The 17,402-nt window shown below is 35.1% G+C and overlaps 4 protein-coding genes across 4 annotated transcripts; 2 read left to right on the plus strand and 2 right to left on the minus strand.

Moving 5' to 3' along the window:
* Nucleotides 1–664: 664 nt before the first annotated feature.
* LOC108215290 (large ribosomal subunit protein uL5) lies at nucleotides 665–2,885 on the plus strand. The gene is made up of 5 exons (XM_017387721.2): nucleotides 665–819; nucleotides 909–1,016; nucleotides 1,123–1,165; nucleotides 1,762–1,957; nucleotides 2,513–2,885. The coding sequence occupies exons 1-5, from the start codon at nucleotides 817–819 to the stop codon at nucleotides 2,709–2,711; spliced, it is 549 nt and encodes a 182-aa protein (XP_017243210.1). The 5' UTR covers nucleotides 665–816; the 3' UTR covers nucleotides 2,712–2,885.
* A 1,073-nt stretch (nucleotides 2,886–3,958) lies between these two features.
* Nucleotides 3,959–5,039, minus strand: LOC108215289 (uncharacterized). Its single transcript, XM_017387720.2, has one exon. The coding sequence runs from the start codon at nucleotides 4,874–4,876 to the stop codon at nucleotides 4,202–4,204; it is 675 nt and encodes a 224-aa protein (XP_017243209.1). The 5' UTR covers nucleotides 4,877–5,039; the 3' UTR covers nucleotides 3,959–4,201.
* A 1,571-nt stretch (nucleotides 5,040–6,610) lies between these two features.
* Nucleotides 6,611–10,417, minus strand: LOC108214509 (ras-related protein Rab11D). The gene is made up of 2 exons (XM_017386529.2): nucleotides 10,038–10,417; nucleotides 6,611–7,226 (listed from the first exon to the last, which is right to left on the minus strand). Exons 1-2 carry the CDS (start codon nucleotides 10,256–10,258, stop codon nucleotides 6,797–6,799), a joined length of 651 nt encoding a protein of 216 aa, XP_017242018.1. The 5' UTR covers nucleotides 10,259–10,417; the 3' UTR covers nucleotides 6,611–6,796.
* A 1,906-nt stretch (nucleotides 10,418–12,323) lies between these two features.
* Nucleotides 12,324–17,354, plus strand: LOC108214508 (probable alpha,alpha-trehalose-phosphate synthase [UDP-forming] 7). The gene is made up of 4 exons (XM_017386528.2): nucleotides 12,324–12,525; nucleotides 12,746–14,834; nucleotides 15,628–15,901; nucleotides 16,444–17,354. The coding sequence occupies exons 2-4, from the start codon at nucleotides 12,847–12,849 to the stop codon at nucleotides 16,753–16,755; spliced, it is 2,574 nt and encodes an 857-aa protein (XP_017242017.1). The 5' UTR covers nucleotides 12,324–12,525; nucleotides 12,746–12,846; the 3' UTR covers nucleotides 16,756–17,354.
* The last annotated feature ends 48 nt before the right edge of the window (nucleotides 17,355–17,402 follow it).

Consider the following 17,402-nt stretch of genomic DNA (forward strand, 5'->3'; position numbering starts at 1 on the left):
GTGTGTTATGTTTTGTTATTCTTATGTATCGTGGTATGTCTTTCATTTATCATTTTGAAAAAGATTTATACGATTTTTTGGGACACTTGTAAGACTCGCATCGATTTTTGGACAATGGTGGATACCGCAAGAGCTCATCTTTCACAACAAAAAATTGTTCATGTGTTTGGGGACGTTTAGTGCTCCGGATCAATTGATTTGACTAACAGTTCTAAACATTGATGCTTATATGAGGGTCATTTGCGATACTACTAATTTCATAACTGATGTAGGTTGGATTGATGGAGATATCATTGTAATGTCTTTTAGATGAAAAAATATGCATTTTCAATGTGTTAAGCGATCTGAAAACAAGACGACTATTTGTTTAGTTCCTTCTTTGTTTCACAATCAGATTGTAGTTGATAGTTCGGGATTTGTCCCGACTAAATTTTAATATCTATTTTTCGTACCTGACTGAATTTTAAATCGTATTAATAAAATCACTTGTGTATCAAAAAATAATCAAATACTATTCATTTTATAAGTATATGTGCTAACAAAATTTAACTAATCCAATAAAATTTATTTTTTAAAATTTAAATAAAAATCAAAATTTTATACCATGCCTAGCAGGCAAAAAATCCTGGTCACTGTATCAGCCATCAGGACCCAGGACCAGGACAGGAGCACCTGGAAGTTAGATGGGCTAGGCCGAAATGGTAAACAGAAGGCGTATAAAACAGGGGAAAAGAAGGCCCAAAAGCTTTCGATATTTATTAGGGTTTGTGTGTTCATCCCCAATCGGCCAATCCCATTTGTGGCGCAACCCCTACAATGGTAACTACTCAACTCGATTAATGAATTATTCGTGAATTAATAATATGTGGTGTAATTAGTTGTTTGAATATGGGGTGGTGTCTGTGCAGGCTTCAGACAGGAAGCTGGCGAACCCAATGAGGGAAATCAAGGTCCAGAAACTTGTGCTCAACATCTCTGTTGGCGAGAGTGGTGATAGGCTCACCCGAGCCTCCAAGGTACAACAATCTCTCTCTCTCTCTCTCTCTCGCACTCACACTCTCTCTAATCTCTCTATTTGTATCATTGTATGAATGATTTTAAGTTATGTGGATGCACTAACAGGTCCTGGAGCAGCTCTCGGGACAGACCCCGGTTTTCTCCAAAGGTACCCTATTATTTTTTAAATGGGTTTTGGTAATTTAACGATTGTTTTCGATAAATGTAGTAAGTAGTGCGTTTTTTTTTCTTCCAATTATACCCATTCACGATGTATTATCTGGGCCGGTGTAAGTTTAGCATATAATTAAGATTGCAACCTACAGAGATGTTACCAGTTCTGAAAAAATGTATGAAATCTATCGAGAAATGTAAGGTGGTAGAAAATGAGGGTTAAGAAATGTTGAGTGGTGCCTTGTGTTTGATTATGCAAATAGGGAACCTAGTAATAATTAAAGGAAAATTAGGTATTTGATTGACGAGGAAGGCAGTAAAGTAGGTATATGCTTTTCCACAATGCTATAGAACAGTAACCTTAATCATCTTTACCCTCTTCATTGGGCTGGTTATATGTCTTCCTTAGTCTTTGAAATAAGGCCAAATATATATCTTTATTTTTTACATGGAAGTAGCCAATTAGAGCTAGTTATATGTTGTACATGTTGGTTTATGTCTCATATTTGATTAGTGACAGTTTCAAAAACTTGAAGCTTTAAACCAAATAGTCGAATAAGTTGTTGAAGAATATTTTTTTTTCCTTGACAGCAAGGTATACTGTAAGATCTTTTGGAATCAGGCGTAATGAGAAGATAGCTTGCTATGTTACTGTGAGAGGTGACAAAGCAATGCAGCTGTTGGAGAGTGGACTGAAGGTCAAGGAATACGAGTTGCTGCGCAAGAACTTCAGTGATACTGGGTGTTTTGGCTTTGGTATCCAGGAGCATATTGATCTTGGAATCAAGTAAGCTTATATTTCTAAGTCATCTTTTTTTCTTTCTATATTGAATAAATGTTATTGACTTCATTCGTGTTCCATATGTTTCAGCAATTATCATTTATTCTTTTAGAGTTTTCCTCAAATGGGTTGATTAAGCTGTTTTATAACAGTTCAGTAGGCATGTAATGGATCTCTAGTCATTAACATTCATTTGTATTATTTTATAAAGAACAATGGCCTATATATATGCGAGTTATAATGTGTGTTTTGTTTGTGTGGATGGAGAGGTTCCTATCATGTTTTGTTGCTTAACAATAGCATTTAGTTGGGATCGAATTTTTACATCTTCATAGATCTTAGCATTTATGTTATTCAGTGTCGGTATTGAACTCTTGATAGCCCATAAACTATATGCCTTGCAAAAGACTTGTCGCCTCAGAATGGTATGTGGGGAGAATTTTATTGTGTCAAGTTAGGTATTTTTATTTGAATCTGTGTTTTAATTTTTGGTTGCAGGCTGTCTTCATAGTTGATGGCCTTGTTTTTCCTTTAATTATTATTGTTGTATTTGTTCTTCAGGTATGATCCCTCTACCGGTATTTATGGTATGGATTTCTATGTTGTACTTGAACGTCCTGGTTACCGTGTGGGACGACGTCGAAGATGCAAATCTCGTGTTGGAATTCAGCATAGAGTTACCAAGGAGGATGCAATGAAGTGGTTCCAAGTCAAGTACGAGGGTGTGATCCTTAACAAGTCCCAGAATATCGGGAATTGAGGTTGAGACGATATCCAGAGTTTACATCATAGTTATGTTTTTTAGAATAGGATCGTTTTTCGTCCTTTTTCATGGTAAATTCATCAAACAATGTAATTTCCTACCTGCTTTTGATGTAATTTTGAGTTCCAAATGTTGAACCCATGCAAGAATATAGTATTGGATTTCAGAAAATCATGCATTTAATCGAATTAATGACAGCAATCCTAGTATAAGCTATTTCTTCAAGTCATACCCTCAGCCTCCTTTACAGTAAAGAGGGTATACGGCGAAACACTAGGTCATACCCTCTCTGGGCAGTCTTTTTATCTTAAAGTTGTGAAAGCTTTGGATGCTGTATGGCTAGAAGTAAGAAAAACATGTAAACAATGAAGATGCCAATTCTTTAAGAACTCAAACATCCCCTAGTTCAAGTTAAAGGTTTGCAAGATAATTCTCCATAAGTGGTGCTGCTTATATTTTCCTGAAACAAGTCAAAACAAAGTGCTCTTGAGTCTTAACTGGGTGATGACTTTAATCGTCTAATGACGCTCTTCACAGATGAACTTGTGAATATGATACAGACACCAAGATTTTCCCAGAATGACTTGTATCAGTAATTATCAGATTTTGATTTTAAATATCACAAACTTGATTTCTCACTGGCTTGGCGCATTGTGTATGCCCTAGCAAGATTTCATATATGGCACATTTTTTTTTTGTAGCGCACTATGTAATATTTCTCTCGGTTTCTTTGTCCTGTCTCTGACTTGCAGATGTAGAAGATAGAGAGATAGCGAAGAGCTGCAGCGCCAGGTAGAAGGAGGAGAGTATTGTATATGCAGAGGAATGTGGATATGCCCCCCACATTTAAACTTCCTGTGGAAATCTCCCAAAAGAAGTAAGATGTAGCCTCTCACTCAATCTTGCCTTCTTTACAGCCATATGTAGTGTAGACATTATAAAGAATCTCTGCATGACATGCAAATGTAAGTTTAGTCGTTACACAAGCACCTCTGTAATCAAAACATAAAGATTAAAGGCACAGTCTTACTAAATAGAAAAAATATGCTATTAAATCATGTTGCAGACTTGCAGTGATGTTTTGAGGCTTCAATTAGGTCTTGCCAGTATGCATTCCTCCGCATGATGCCTCTGAGTTTCCAGTTCTTGTATATTATCTGTTGTATTATTATATCAGATAACAGATAATTAGAGCAAATGTTTGCATATTTTTATGCAAACTTCTTATCTCTCACTTAAAGTACTAAGCCCAGAACATCATATATTTTCAGCCTCAAGAATTTCACAATAAAATCAAATAGAAGGTCTAACATAGTTGGGTTTCAATGATCCCATATGTTGTAAAAGCTACTCTTTACAATCACCATACCAAACATTACCCTGTGATATTCTGCTCATTGAGCAGGGTAAGTCTTGGGGTTTAGGATCTGGTACTACAACACATAAACTCCTCAAAAAAGAAAAAAAAAAAAGTTCAACATGGTGAATCAATTGACCGCAGATGCAACACTTTGAGCCCAAACTTTAAGAAGATCCTTCATGTCAGACTCTCCGCTAGGAATTCGAAGTCTCCAATCTATCAATGGATTTCTGACCTTTGTTTGATCCACAACACCCCATGCTTCAGAAAGATAAGGTCTTGAAACTTTGTATTCATGGTCTTGACCATTACCGGTTTCTTCATCACCTCTTCTTCCATATCTTTGTAGTCCAGGAACAATTGAAACCAATCTCGAATCCTTATCTTCTTCGCTAAACACAAATCCCAAGTCCATAAACCCTTTTAGCTCCTCAAACTCGAGGTCTGTTAAGCTCCTACTACCTTTCTTATTTCTCCTCCTCTGCTTCTTTTCTACCTTCCTCCTCCTCACAGGTACCTCAACTTCATCATCTCTGCCTTCTTTGCCAGAGACTACAGTTTCGAGTTTTGGTACAAAGAAACCACAGTCCAGAGATGGAGAATTCGGACTAAAACTCGTACCAGAGCAAAGACAATATAGACTTTGCGATCGAGCTTCAACCTGTGGACAGAGACATGATTCTTCTTCAACTTGGTTCTGGCTGCCAGCTAAAATGGTTGCTGGGATAGTATGCTTGCTGGTGAAGATATCAAGATGAAACCAATAAGAATCATAAAGTTCAAGAACTTGTTCAGCTGCCATTAATTCTAAAACTGTTTGACAAAACTCTATTCAACTGATTTACAATAATTGAATTATGCATGATGGCCCATAAGTTATATTGGATATTATGGGAATCTAGTTAGTGGCTCATGTCTTAATCATTAATTAGTAAATATGAAGAAGATGCATAAATATATTTATACACACGTTTGTCCAAGCACTAGAGTTTGAAGATATATACAAAATGGCAACTTGTTTGCTTCTAATCATTGGACTCTTTGTGACGTACAAAAGGGGTCTTGGACAAGGAAAATGAGCACAAGTAGAAGGAGCTAATGGTTTTGGGCAGCCGGAAATGAGTTATTACATGTACAGAATGTTGTAGTCAGTTGGTCCGTGACTGAGACCCTGTTGCCTGGTCAAAAGAGGAAGCATAAGATACAGAGAAACAAAAAGAGAGATGCTGTCATAAATAGTATTCTGCCTTGTGTTACAACAGAAGACATCTTAGCCAACCAAAAATGAACTGGTTTATAAGTTATGAGATGTTTGATAAACAATTGGAAATTTGGGCCAGAGATTCAGAGGACTGATGATGTAAATCATTGAGTTTGGTAAAAAAAATATATTGAAATAGCGGTTTAAACTCAAAAAGTTAATTTTGAAAAAATTAGGGTAAAGATAAAAAAATTATAAAAAAATCAAACAATTATGTATCAAAAAGTTTTATACAAAATAACTAATTTAATCTGCTACTTGGCGAATGAGTCAAAATCACAAATCGAATCTGCTAACTAACCACCAGTTGTTGTCATTGTTTATTTAAGATTCTAAGGATAAATCTTATAATTAATATTATAGGCGTAAAATAAGGTTGAAGTGTATTAAATCTGATGTACATTATTTGCATTTTGCAGAACAGGAATGTCACCGATTTAGGAAAAATATCGGCTACTTGTCCATGATAACAGCCATCAATGTTGAAACCCTCCTGCTGCCACATCTGTATGCATGGAGCTGGATACTACACTTAATCACTGATGTTTGCCACCAGAGATAATTACACGTATTAAGTCATTTCCTAACACGCTAAGAACATCAACGATGATAATGGTGAGCTACGTTACCCGGACTCTTCATTCGGCCTCGAGTACTCGTGTCAGACACTCGACACTCAGACATGGGTATGAACACTCTGACACTTACTTTAGGCCAAAAACATGTAAAATTTTCAAAATATTGCCGAGTCCGACACTCGAACACATATCCAGTTTGGACACTTTCAGCTGAATCCGGGTAACATAGATGGTGAGCTCTTAGCTATGTTGATTGTGTAAAATTTTAGCTAAGCAAAGTAATATATATTTCAATGGGATTATCTATAATTATTCCCACAAAAAATTATATCTACAAATATAGTCAGCGAAGTATGGTTGGTCATTTACTCGGGGATAGAGAGTTGGAGTTGTCTTATTTTCACATAATCTTAAAAATTGTCATTGAGATGTGACGGAAGTGCTATCTAGATACTTTTAGCTAAAGGTTTTTACCATTGAAGAAAAGCTTGGGTGAAACTAAGTGGAGGTCCAAACTGACTGATGTTGAAGAATCAACGGAATATCAAATCAAAAGATGACATACACGTTTTCTGCTCTAAAGTTTGCAGAGAGTTAGTTTGATGAACCCCATTGCGTTCAAAATCTTGAATGGACTAAGCACATGTTTGCCATGTAAACGACCAACTTGCAGGGTATGCTTTTAAGAGAAAGGATGTACATAAAAGGAATATCATATTATTGAAGGCACACAAACAATACTGAGTCCTGGTTTGTTCTATTTAAACAACGTTGGTTCAAAAATATCTCTTTCTACATTCTTCATGGATACCAAGACCCTGAATGAAAAGATGATGTACAAAGATATAAGCCTGATGTAGCAAATGAATTATTAGATTAAGATCTAGCTTGAACAGCAACCAGATTTCTTGGGAGCGGATGAATCATCTTTCACATTGATTGTCTCTCCCTTCGATGGAAGGGAAGCAGCTTCATTCCCAGTTTCAACTGCCTTCTTGCTGACTATGTGATATATCTGCGAAAGAACTTCCTTAAAGGCGTTTTCAACATTAGTTGCCTCTAGCGCAGAAGTCTCCATGAAGTAAAGAGATTCCCTCTCCGCAAATGCTTTTGCATCCTCAGTTGAAACAGCTGCGAGGTGCTGAAGGTCTGATTTATTTCCAATCAGCATTACTACAATGTTGGGATCCGTGTGGTCTCTCAACTCTTTCAACCACCTCTCAATATTTTCAAAAGTGATATTTCGAGTGATATCATACACAAGCAGAGCACCCACAGCTCCACGATAATAAGCACTGGTAATGGCACGGTATCTGCGAAAACCAGGGGCTCAAATTAAAGTTCAAATTTCCACTAAAAAGTTTTGAAAGTCGGTATCTTATCTTAAACTAGCACTTTCAAGTACATAAAGTCAGCATACAGATTAAGATCTGCATACAAAGTGAGAAGGGCTTTCGCTGCTTATGGTACGAGAATATAGCGTTTAGGGACCTACTATTCCATCATTAGCTACATGAGGACACAGTATTCACAACCATTTAGTAACAGTACCTGTAACATTCTACTATTTTTTACCACAAAAACAAAGGAATAATTAACATCACAAACAGAATTCTACTGCAACCACAGTATGTGAAGTAAAAAGAAAAAAGCACTAAATTATGTTCACATCACAACTGTGTGCAGATATTTAACATAAAAAGTGCATCTTTGATGATATATTGATATGATCATTTTTATACGAGGTATGTAACATGAGTAACTCTATGCAGGGGTGTAGGGTCTAAGGAACCGGGGCACTCATGAGGTACCATGATTTTAACATTAAATAACAGAAGCTTAATTTGTCAAAAAAAAATAAAAAAATAACAAAAGCTTAAGATAGCAAAGTAGGTTTGAGGTGTGAAATACAATATTATGTTGAAAAAACAGCATGGGTTCTAATTCTCTCTTAAAGGACACCCTTAGACACATCAATCTCTAATATTCTTTCCTGACTTCAACTTAACATATAACTTCTATGTGTTATATATGATCAAAATTGTTACTTGGACAAGTTGGTTTACCACTGACTATATGCAAATTTCCTGAACATCCAGTAAAACTTAAAATACTTATTCTAGCAGTCTTCAGTTTTCGCATGTAATGCTAAAATAAATGGTTTTAGAGGATTTTGAAATGTTAAAAAGGCATTCTTATAATCTATACACTATGTACCAGAAGGTGTATAGGCCCTTTCTAGCACCATTTGGAGGTAAAATACCCAACATGACCAGTTTGAAAAACTTGGCTCATTTAAACACCCATATAATGAAATTAGAGTATATGTGAGTATATGTGACGCAGAAACACAACACAGAGTTGCATCATTTTTTATATTAATCAGGAAGTGCAATGCAATTTCAGCGTTTGTTTCAGGTGTAACACATCTTTCAAGTGCATTACACCTGTAGGTTTGTACCGAACTTAGACATCATCATTAGGGAATGTGTTCAGTCCACAAAATTTAAACAAATTTATTACTTGTGTTGCAGAGGTTTTGAAATAGGACAATATCGTCAGAGGTTTTAGAATGGGACATCTTAGATGTGCCATTTTGGGCCCCTGCCGCTTCTGAGCTATTTTAATAACTTTGCCCGATGAGAGTTGGTTTACTATACAAGCAGACCGGCTCAGAACACAAGCGACCAAACTCCAAACATACTATTGAGTTGACCCTCCATTAATAACATTAGCAAAAAGAAGAATATATATATATAGCGTCACACTCCATACGGAACCATCTCATATAGAGTTTAGTAGAGAACACTTGTATACACACACAAAATACATGTATCAATCTCACTATTCATCAAATATATGTACATTTTGTTTACCTAATATTTTAGCTATTGGACTACACTAGCCTAATTGAACAACTTATCAGATTTTTAAAACACAACCAGCTACGTTATTTAAGTTTAGTATGTAGTTAATAGATAACATTTTTTAGCACCTAAATTAGAAGCATTAAGACCCACCCCATGTGACATAAAAGTGTATACAACCTTCCTCATGGGCGACTTCAACTTGAAGGATTATAAAAAGAAGAGTACAAATGCAGAAATAAACTCAAAAGTCAAGTTAAGAAGCAATCAGGAACTTATCGCACAAGAGGTGATGGGTAATGATGACAATAACATGTCAATCGACACCAATCTAAGAATTGAACATCTGAGGAAGGGTCTTACGGGTGGTCTCAATAATATAATGATAAGCACAACAAGACACATAAATATAGAGCAAAAAACAAAAAACAAAACAAGAAATTATGAGAAAAATTAGACTGCAAACATGACAGAAGAAGATATGAAATATTAAAAAGAATAAAATGACCCAAAAATATCAATGAGAAGAATTGGTTGTCCTTGCAACATACAAATTCAATGGCATCGTGGTTGGGAGTCTGTAGATTGCACAGGTTATAAACATAACTAGGAAGAGTAACCAAATAAAATTAATCAGAGTTTAAAGTTGCAGTTGGTCCAGTGCAAGCAATTAGGTTAAATTCATATTAACTTAAATGTACCTAAATGACCACGGAAGTCGAAAAACAACAACTTTCAGATGCAAACAAGATCAACCAGGTTCCAGGTGCAATATCAGACCAAAATAACCTAGATGACAACAAAAATTAACTTCTTTAAGATGCAAACAAGCTCAACCTTGCAAATCTTGTGATCCCAAAACAAAAGAGAGGCAAAGATCAATTCTTTCCCCAAAAAACAGATATCAAAATCATCCAAATTCAAGGGCGTCGTCACAACAGACACCTACGCCCTTGATCCCCCTGTGATCAAGACTGTGATTTGAATCCTCATTCACCTCCCTCTATACTTATAAATCCAATGCATTAAAATGAATATAGCATATCGTCAGAAACACATCAAAGCTCACATCACCAAACCCATCAACAATTCAACAAATAAAATAAAAAAAGTACAAATCTGATCCAAAAGAACCAATGCAAAAATTCCCAAATCACAGCATTGAAAACCCACATGCCAAAGAGAACTAATCACTCAAACAAAAGACTCCATACATGTAAAACTTATTAAAAAAATAAAAAAATTTGATAATTATACCTTTCTTGGCCAGCAGTATCCCAGATTTGAGCTTTGATCACTTTGGAATCGACATTAAGAGTCTTGGTAGCGAATTCAACACCAATAGTGGACTTAGATTCAAGATTAAACTCGTTTCTAGTGAAGCGGGAAAGGAGATTTGATTTACCCACACCAGAATCACCTATCAATACCAGCTTGAATAAGTAATCGTACTCTTCTTCACCTCTATAACCAGCCATCTCTCTCTCTCTCTCTCTCTTTCTCTCTCTGATATATACAAACAAATAGTGATTCTTGTTGTTCTTGCAGGATGGCTAGATTCTTGGGCAGATCAAAGAAAGGACAGAGTTACTTATTTGCCCCCTTCCTAAACTTTTCCTTTACACTTTGTTCCCGTGTCCTTAAAGTATAAAAAAATTGCATATTTGCATATTATTTGTTTTGTTCCGGGCATATACTCAAAAGAAAAGTGAATATATAATAATAATAATAATAATAATATAATAGATAAATTTATAATATAGGTGTATTAATTAGTCTAAAATTTAGATGGTGAGATTAGGAAAAATGATTCAAAATTAACAATTTTTTGTTTATTTAAACAAATTTGAGAATATGTAAATAAAATAAACTTAAAGTATATTTAATTATCTTTCTTTTTGGATTTTTAACAAAAATTGGAAATATATAAATATTGAAAAAATAATTTAAACCAACACAAATCAATTATCAATACAAAATAGTTATAAATAATTATCATAGATATTAGTGTGAGAGAGTGAAATGTCAAGACAAATCAATAAGTTAAAAAAAAGAATTTTTTTTAATTTTAAAAGCAATTATGTGTAAAAAATACAGAGTGGATTTCATCATTTTATTATATGTTCAGATCTTATGCTCAATTTATTCTTTTTATTAATTTTTTTATATTCAAATAATATTTATTTTAGATATTCTAATACTTTCATTTATAACTAGGTATCCTAAAATTATTAAATAGATATTAATATATTTTTAAGAACATTTCAAATTTTATGTGAATTATTATGGTATAATTCTAAAAAATAACCAAGTTGTAAAAAATATTTCAAAAATACTTTCAAAAAAAATCGAAAATCCCGATTTTTAAAAAAATATTTTCAAAAATACGGTTTAAAACCGATCAACCAAAATCAGCAACAAATACAACTTTAGAATTTAATACTTCGAAATAGCGTTATTTCAAAAATAATCATAATTACACTCACAATCATTCCGATCTGAGTTGTGTTTATCATTAAATTCTTCTAAGGATGTTTATCAAAAATAGCATCAGAGTAATTACTGGTCTCGATGTCACTCCTTTTTCATATTCATCCGTTTCATCATCAAATTCAACTTCATTAACAGAAGATATAAATGAATTGTCGGAATTCGGCAATATTTTGGATAATTTCCCTAATTTCTATATAATCTATGTGAGGATTCTAAACTAAATTTATTACTAGATATTTAGAATTTAGCTTAGCACATACCACGAGAATTTACAACAAAAACACACATATATATTGTATAAAAGGGTTTTATAAACAATATTTCTTGATTATTTAATTGAAAAAGCTAAAAGTTTGTAACCGAGTTTCTCTTCCACGTGAGAGTTGACCGTCTCATCTCTTGTGGACCTTAATCGCCTCCATCTCTATCTATCTTTTCTACCTATCTCAATTCTTTTTCCTCTCACAAAAAATATTTGTTCATAACATGAGGTCTCTTAACTCAAATTTTGCAACCGAGTCCTCTAAATTTTGTACCATCCATGTAATTATTGTGAGTTGCAATTGTGAAGTTGCTGCTTTTAAGGGAGATGAAAGCTTGATTGCTCGGAAAATCATTATCTTCATTTTTTAATTTTCATAATATTTGTATTCAGGTAATTAAGTAATCCGAAAATAAAACGGCTAATTAATTAACTTGCTTATTTGTTTTTCAACTTGGTTGCACGATCAATTGATGATTTGTCCCGATTGAATTGCTTTCTAAGTATTAATGGGTCTCCTTAAATTCTGGCAAAAAAATTATATTATACTTATATTTTTATTGGATTTAAAATGTTGTAATTAGATGATAAGTATCAGAAAAATATTTAAAATAACATAAAATATACATGCTCTTTTTTTTTTGTCATAAAAATATATACATGCTTTAATGATACTAATAAATTGCTAAAAAGGCGTTTCATTTAAAGATTTAACTTGTATAAGCATAGTTTAGTTTATGCGTACGTATGTGTTGTGCGCTATTATTCTCCGAATATTCATCATACCTTGATATGAATGATCTCAATTTTTTTTACCTTGTATAAATATCACTCGCTTCGCCAAAATCATCACATCACACCTCACACACTCGCAGATGAACACAACAAACAAACCCTAGATCATTTGTTGGAGTTGTATCACGCATTTACACTAAAATTTCTGAATTTATCTCTAAAATTCCTTGTGAAATCATCATCACCACTCCCAAGGTTCTTTTCTTCACACTCACTCTGCGATCTCACATTTCTATCTTTCTGTTATTCATGCATGATTTGTCTCTATCATTGTACTTTTACTCTTGTCTGGTCTGTAAATGTACTTGTCGGCTCTTGTGTTTATCTATATATATCTATGTTTGTAATTATTGGTGCTTGTGTTTGGCCAATTATGGAAATGTGTTGAATATTTATGTGTTTGTGTGTTATGCAGATATTTTGGTAACGTGGGTTGTTCAGAGAATTGGGTTTGGGACTTTCTTGTTTGGGGTTGAGATTAACTGGGGTTGGGATTTTTTAGGAAGTTTAGTAAAGATGATGTCCAGATCGTATACTAATTTGTTGGATTTGGCGTCTGGGAATTTCCCGGTAATGGGTCGGGAACGGGAGAGGAAGCGTCTTCCTAGAGTGATGACGGTGCCTGGGAGTATTACAGAGCTTGATGATGATCAGTCTAGTAGTGTTTGCTCGGATAATCTTTCTTCACTTGCTTCGGATAGGATGATCATTGTGGCCAATAAGTTGCCGATAAGGGCTAAGAGGAGGCAGGATAATAATGGGTGGAGTTTTAGTTGGGATGAGGACTCGCTGCTGTTTAGACTTAAGGATGGTTTGACTGAAGATATGGAAGTGTTGTATGTTGGGTCGTTGAGTGTTGATGTTAATTCGACGGAGCAGGATGATGTTTCCCAAGTTTTGTTGGAGAGATTTAAGTGTGTTCCTACTTTTATCCCGCCTAATCTCTTGGAGAAGTTTTATGATAGGTTTTGTAAGAGGCAGTTGTGGCCGCTTTTTCATTATATGCTGCCATTTTGTGCTAATCGAGGGAGTCGGTTTGACCGACGTACATGGGAAGCTTATGTGGCAGCTAATAAGTTGTTTTCACAGAAAGTGATTGAGGTGTTAAATCCAGAGGATGATTTTGTCTGGATACATGATTATCATTTAATGGTACTCCCGACCTTTCTGAGGAGACGTTTTAATCGTCTAAGAATGGGTTTTTTCCTTCACAGTCCCTTCCCATCTTCAGAAATATACAGAACACTTCCTGTTAGAGAAGAAATTTTAAAGGCTTTACTCAATTCTGATCTTATTGGTTTTCATACTTTTGATTATGCCAGGCATTTCCTCTCCTGTTGTAGTCGAATGTTAGGTTTGGAGTATCAGTCAAAGAGGGGCTATATCGGCTTGGAATATTTTGGTAGAACTGTTGGAATAAAGATTATGCCAGTTGGGATTCATATGGGTCAGATTGAGTCGGTGATGAGACTCGCTGATAAAGAGTCGATAATTAAGGAGCTCAAGCAAAAATTTGAAGGGAAAGCAGTGTTACTAGGAGTTGATGACATGGATGTTTTTAAAGGTATTAACTTAAAACTTTTAGCAATGGAACAGATGCTGAAGCAGCACCCAGTGTGGCAAGGAAGAGCTGTGCTAGTACAAATTGTAAACCCTGCAAGAGGTAAAGGAATAGATTTGGAGCAGACACAGGCTGAAATACAAGAAAGCTGTAAAAGAATCAATGAAAATTTTGGGAAGGCCGGATATGAACCTATAGTATTTATTGACAAGCCTTTATCAATCAGTGAAAGGATTGCTTATTTCAGTATAGCAGAATGTGTTGCTGTCACAGCGGTTCGGGATGGAATGAATTTAACTCCATATGAATATATTGTGTGTAGACAAGGAGTATCTGGCGCAGAAACAAGCTCAGATCTAAGTGGACCCAGGAAGAGCATGTTGGTTGTGTCAGAATTCATAGGGTGTTCTCCTTCCCTAAGTGGAGCGATCCGTGTCAACCCATGGAATGTGGAAGCAACTGCAGAGGCAATGAATGAGGCTATATCAGTGGGGGAAACAGAGGCACAAATGCGACATGAGAAACATTATCGTTATGTCAGCACACATGATGTTGCTTATTGGGCACGTAGTTTCTTGCAAGATATGGAGAGAACTTGTGCCGATCATTTTAAGAAGAGATGTTGGGGAATTGGTTTAGGTTTTGGGTTTAGGGTTGTATCACTAGATCCTAATTTTAGAAAGCTTTCAATAGATGATATTGTGTCAGCTTATATCAAGAATAAGCGAAGAGCCATTTTGTTGGATTATGATGGTACTGTAATGCCCCAGAATTCGATCATAAAAACTCCTAGTAGTGAGGTCATTTCCATTCTTAATAGACTTGCCGGGGATCCAAATAATACAGTCTTTATTGTCAGTGGGCGTGGGAGGGACAGCTTAAGTCATATATTTTCTTCCTGCCGGAAGCTTGGAATTGCGGCGGAACATGGTTATTTCCTGAGGTAATTTTATTGGTTCCTTGACCTAATATCCGGATATCCATTTTTGGCTTGCAAAATTTTGCTGTCTTAAAATGTCATTGATTTGGATATAAAAAACTCTCTACCTGGGCTGATATATAGATCAAATAAGTCATGTAATCTTGATCATTCCATGATCGGAAGAATGCCCTCTTATTTATGACACTATCCTTTTCAATTGTAATATCCAATTATAGTCTCCGTATGTTATGCTTGTCCCACTTATACTTTTTTATTTTAAAAAAGACCTCTTAAAATTGAATAAGCTTCTCTGTTATTACTTGAACCTTCTCCGTACCCACCTGGGAATCTATATATTATCTAATGAAACAAACCTAGAACATTAGGTTACATTAGATAGTAGAATTCAGTTAATTTATGGATTTCCAAGTTGGTATGGAGAAAGATTGCCTAATTTGTAGAATTATCTATGATATACAATTGCTCTTATTGGTAAATAAAAATATCCAGAAAAGGTTATTGCTAAAGGACATGTAATTTAATATTCCTAAGGGTAAACGTTTTGCAAGACCTGGGAAGCAGAGACTTTCCAAGCGATAATTGGCTCCAGATGTATCCACATTGATTTTAAATGTCCAGTAATAGAGTGAAATATTGAGTACCTAGAGCAGGTGTGCTGTTCTCAGTGGAAATCGTGAAAATGCTCCAAAAAAGTCATTAGTTCATTGCAATTTATCATAAAATATAAAATGCTAGCTTAAGAATATAATTCTTAGGCTAGATATTTTAACTGCTCTGTACTAATAATTTTCAGGCAGCCAAATGATGAAGAATGGGAGGTTTGTGGACAGAGTACTGAATTTGGTTGGATGGAGATGGCTAAACCTGTGATGAAACTATATACTGAGGCGACAGATGGCTCTTCTGTTGAAACAAAGGAAAGTGCTCTTGTCTGGCAATACAAAGATGCTGACCCTGTGTTTGGATTTTCTCAGGCAAAGGAGATGTTAGATCATCTAGAGAGCGTTTTAGCGAATGAACCTGTCGCTGTGAAGAGTGGTCAATTCATTGTAGAAGTAAAACCTCAGGTAAATATTACTATTCTTCCGACATCTAAATTTCTAGTATAATGTTGCATTCCTCTCTGTCTTTCTGTCTGTTTAGTTCATATTTATAAATATTAAAGGTTAAAAAGTGGCACTAGATGATTTTGTATAGAATGATATAACTGTCCATAAAACCGCCACAAATGGTCAAAGCATGCTTGAGATTGTCGTTGAGATGTTTTTAATCTATACTTTACTGTGTATGCAAGGATAGATATTCTAGGATTTTGGACACTTTCTGAGAAAAATATAAAAGGTTCTGTAGATCTGCTTGAAATGTTGGACTCATTTTGACAATAATTAGATCAACATCAACCTTTGGAAATGATATCAATTGTTTTTGACTTTGAACGTTTTAAATCCTAAAACTTTTATTTCACTCAAGTGTTAACTTTTCCAGTGTGTCCTGTCATCAGTTCATGAATTTACTTTCTCTGATTATGTATAAAAGTTGGTGGTATGGAGCTTGAATATTATTCTATTAGTGACTGAACCTGCACCTCTTTCCTGCTAAATTTTCCCAGGGAGTCAGCAAAGGCGTAGTCGCATCAAAGATCTTTACTTCAATCGCTGAAAAAGGGGGGCAGGCTGATTTTGTGCTTTGCATTGGTGATGATAGATCTGATGAAGATATGTTTGAAATCATTGGTAGTTCAATATCCCCAAATATTCTTTCTTCCAACACTTCTGTGTTTGCCTGCACAGTTGGACAAAAACCTAGCAAAGCCAAATATTATCTGGATGACACAAATGAAGTCTTATTAATGCTTGAAAATCTTGCTGAAGCTACTGATTCTCCAGCCTCCTCTGAAGCAGAAAATGGTGTCTCTTCTTGAGTCTTTTCTCTAATCTGTTCTCATATTCAATTTCACTCCGGTAAAACATACAAGTCAGATCTGCCAGTGACATTTTTCTTTTTTAGGTACTCATTTAGGTCTAGGTTCAGAATCACTAGTTATATTTGGATTCCTTTTTAGGGCACACCATCTTTTAAGGGTTTTCTTTTCTTTTTGGCATTATGTCAAATATACAATCAAGAGCTGGATCAGATATTCAAACTGAGGCAAGGATGTTAGTTTCTGGGTGGTTGAATTTTGCAAGAAAACAATCTATCTGGGTGTTTTTTCAGAGCAAAACCTCAAATTTGTTGTCAGTTCAGAAAGGAATCTTAGCACTTCTCGTTTTAAGAGGGCTGACCGGCTGAATGAGTACGAAAAAAGTGGCACATCTGCAGATCAAATAAGATGTAGGTTTTTTGGTGGTCATCGCCATTGGTATTGTACAGGGAGAGTAGATAGATTGATTTCATAGAATAGCATTGCCATTGGTATTGTTTAGGAGAGCTGGTATGTCATTTTCCTTCAGTTGGTCATAACGAAAGCATTGTGGATATGAGAAGCTTTGAAAATAATTTCAGGCGTGTATCGTCGATCCATGGGTGTCCTTATTATAAAACTGGTAATGCTGCTAGATTCATATTCGT

Source organism: Daucus carota, chromosome 3, assembly GCF_001625215.2.
Source record: "Daucus carota subsp. sativus chromosome 3, DH1 v3.0, whole genome shotgun sequence".
NCBI lineage: Eukaryota > Viridiplantae > Streptophyta > Magnoliopsida > Apiales > Apiaceae > Daucus > Daucus carota.